This window comes from Vollenhovia emeryi, unplaced genomic scaffold, assembly GCF_000949405.1.
Source record: "Vollenhovia emeryi isolate VEMERY1.0 unplaced genomic scaffold, V.emery_V1.0 DF949302.1, whole genome shotgun sequence".
NCBI lineage: Eukaryota > Metazoa > Arthropoda > Insecta > Hymenoptera > Formicidae > Vollenhovia > Vollenhovia emeryi.
Window position 1 is genome coordinate 1 of NW_011957064.1, and position 1358 is coordinate 1358.

The 1358-nt window shown below is 47.1% G+C and overlaps 1 protein-coding gene across 2 annotated transcripts; it reads right to left on the minus strand.

The window, feature by feature from the left end:
• Positions 1–59: 59 nt before the first annotated feature.
• LOC105555862 (vacuolar fusion protein CCZ1 homolog) lies at positions 60–1276 on the minus strand. Of its 2 annotated transcripts, XM_012002912.1 has the most exons (3): positions 1094–1276; positions 644–976; positions 60–556 (listed from the first exon to the last, which is right to left on the minus strand). In XM_012002912.1, the coding sequence occupies exons 2-3, from the start codon at positions 716–718 to the stop codon at positions 290–292; spliced, it is 342 nt and encodes a 113-aa protein (XP_011858302.1). In that variant the 5' UTR covers positions 719–976; positions 1094–1276; the 3' UTR covers positions 60–289. The 2 variants fall into 2 exon arrangements, with proteins under 2 accessions (XP_011858302.1, XP_011858296.1); XM_012002906.1 differs by having other exon boundaries at positions 644–1276.
• Positions 1277–1358: the final 82 nt, after the last annotated feature.

The window sequence follows — 1358 nt, forward strand, 5'->3', positions numbered from 1 at the left end:
GAGTCGGCAGTCAGGGTCGGTTGGTGCTTCACTGTGATTGGTTGAATCATAGTCGGGAGTCGGAGTCAATAGTCGAGTCAGAGTCAGGAGTTTATAATCTGATACGGGCTTTAGTCGTAGACGTAAGGCGAGGCAGAGAGAAACGTAAGCCGTAAAAGGCTATTATATACAACTAATTGTAAGACAGTCTTAAGTGTTTGCGGATCGCTCTGTCATCGGCCTAAGAACGTTTTCCATGGAGACACACGATTGAAAAGTTTGGTGGAAGACTATTTTAAGTTCAAGCCTTTCACATACTATATAAAAGCCAAACTAGAAGCTTTACAATTCCAATAGATGAATAAAATGTGCACTTGGCATTGTTTACAGTCTGCTCAATGAACACGTAAATTTTCGGTCTCAAAACTTTTGCAGAATTTTGGTGCGAGAGCTCAAGTCGCTCTTCCAGCGGCGATGCGTACTCTGTAAACTTGATTATCGCCTCGCTGAGTCCGATGTTCTTGATTTGAACGTCCAGGTCCTTCTCCGGATAGTAATACAGTATCTTCTTTTCCTCCTGACAAGAGAAGACACATGTTCGTATCACAGGCGACTCGTCCAATTTAGAAAACAAACAGAGGCATCAATCGCCGCAAACACTTGCCTCTCCCTCCTTCTTCGCATAAGTGCCGTTAAAAATGTAAAAGTGCTCCAACGTGATCTCGGGCTTGGAAGTCATTCTACGGGTTTCGGGCGAGAGGGTCGAGCACGGCTGTCAGCTACGAACGGCACGAGGATCCGGCTCATCGGGACATGTCAACTGATAAGCCGCGGAAGAAGGAGCTCGATTCACGGGGCGAGAGGAGGGTCGCGAGAGTGGAGAACCCTCTGGCCAGAGTCTGGACACGCGGTGTCCACCTTCTGATTGGTGCGCCATGTTTATGATTTTCCCCACTGAATTTTGAACTGACAAGCTATAATCTCCACCTTTGCAGTTCTACAAACGACAGGTTATCGCGATTGATCCTCATTATTCTGATATCCCCTCGTCGAGGTGTTGTTGCAAAATGGTGCTGCGCATCCACCCATTTTTTGCGATAAACAGCAAACTCACACTATTGTCAAACCTCGTGCGATGTGCGGCTGTATTTTAGGTTACGTCTCGATCTGACGGCAGCTTCAAGAGAGAGAGTGAGATATTCGTACTGCTCTCTCTCTCTCTCTCTCTCTCTCTCTCTCTCTCTCTCTCTCTCTCACATGTTGGATTTGACTAAACATGGCGGACAACTCTGTTGGCCAGACTCTGACTAGAGGGTCTCTAGTCGCGAGTAGAAGTTCCTATAAGTACTTATAGTCGCGAGTCGATCGTGGGGACCTCG

What these genes read in the sequence shown, in the direction of transcription:
- LOC105555862 (XM_012002912.1), bottom strand. Translation starts at nt 718, where the DNA reads ATGACTTCCAAGCCCGAGATCACGTTGGAGCACTTTTACATTTTTAAC. An exon ending in ATGCGAAGAAGGAGGGAGAG is followed by an intron (nt 557 to 643) that starts GCAAGTGTTTGC and finishes TTCTCTTGTCAG; the next exon opens with GAGGAAAAGAAGATACTGTA.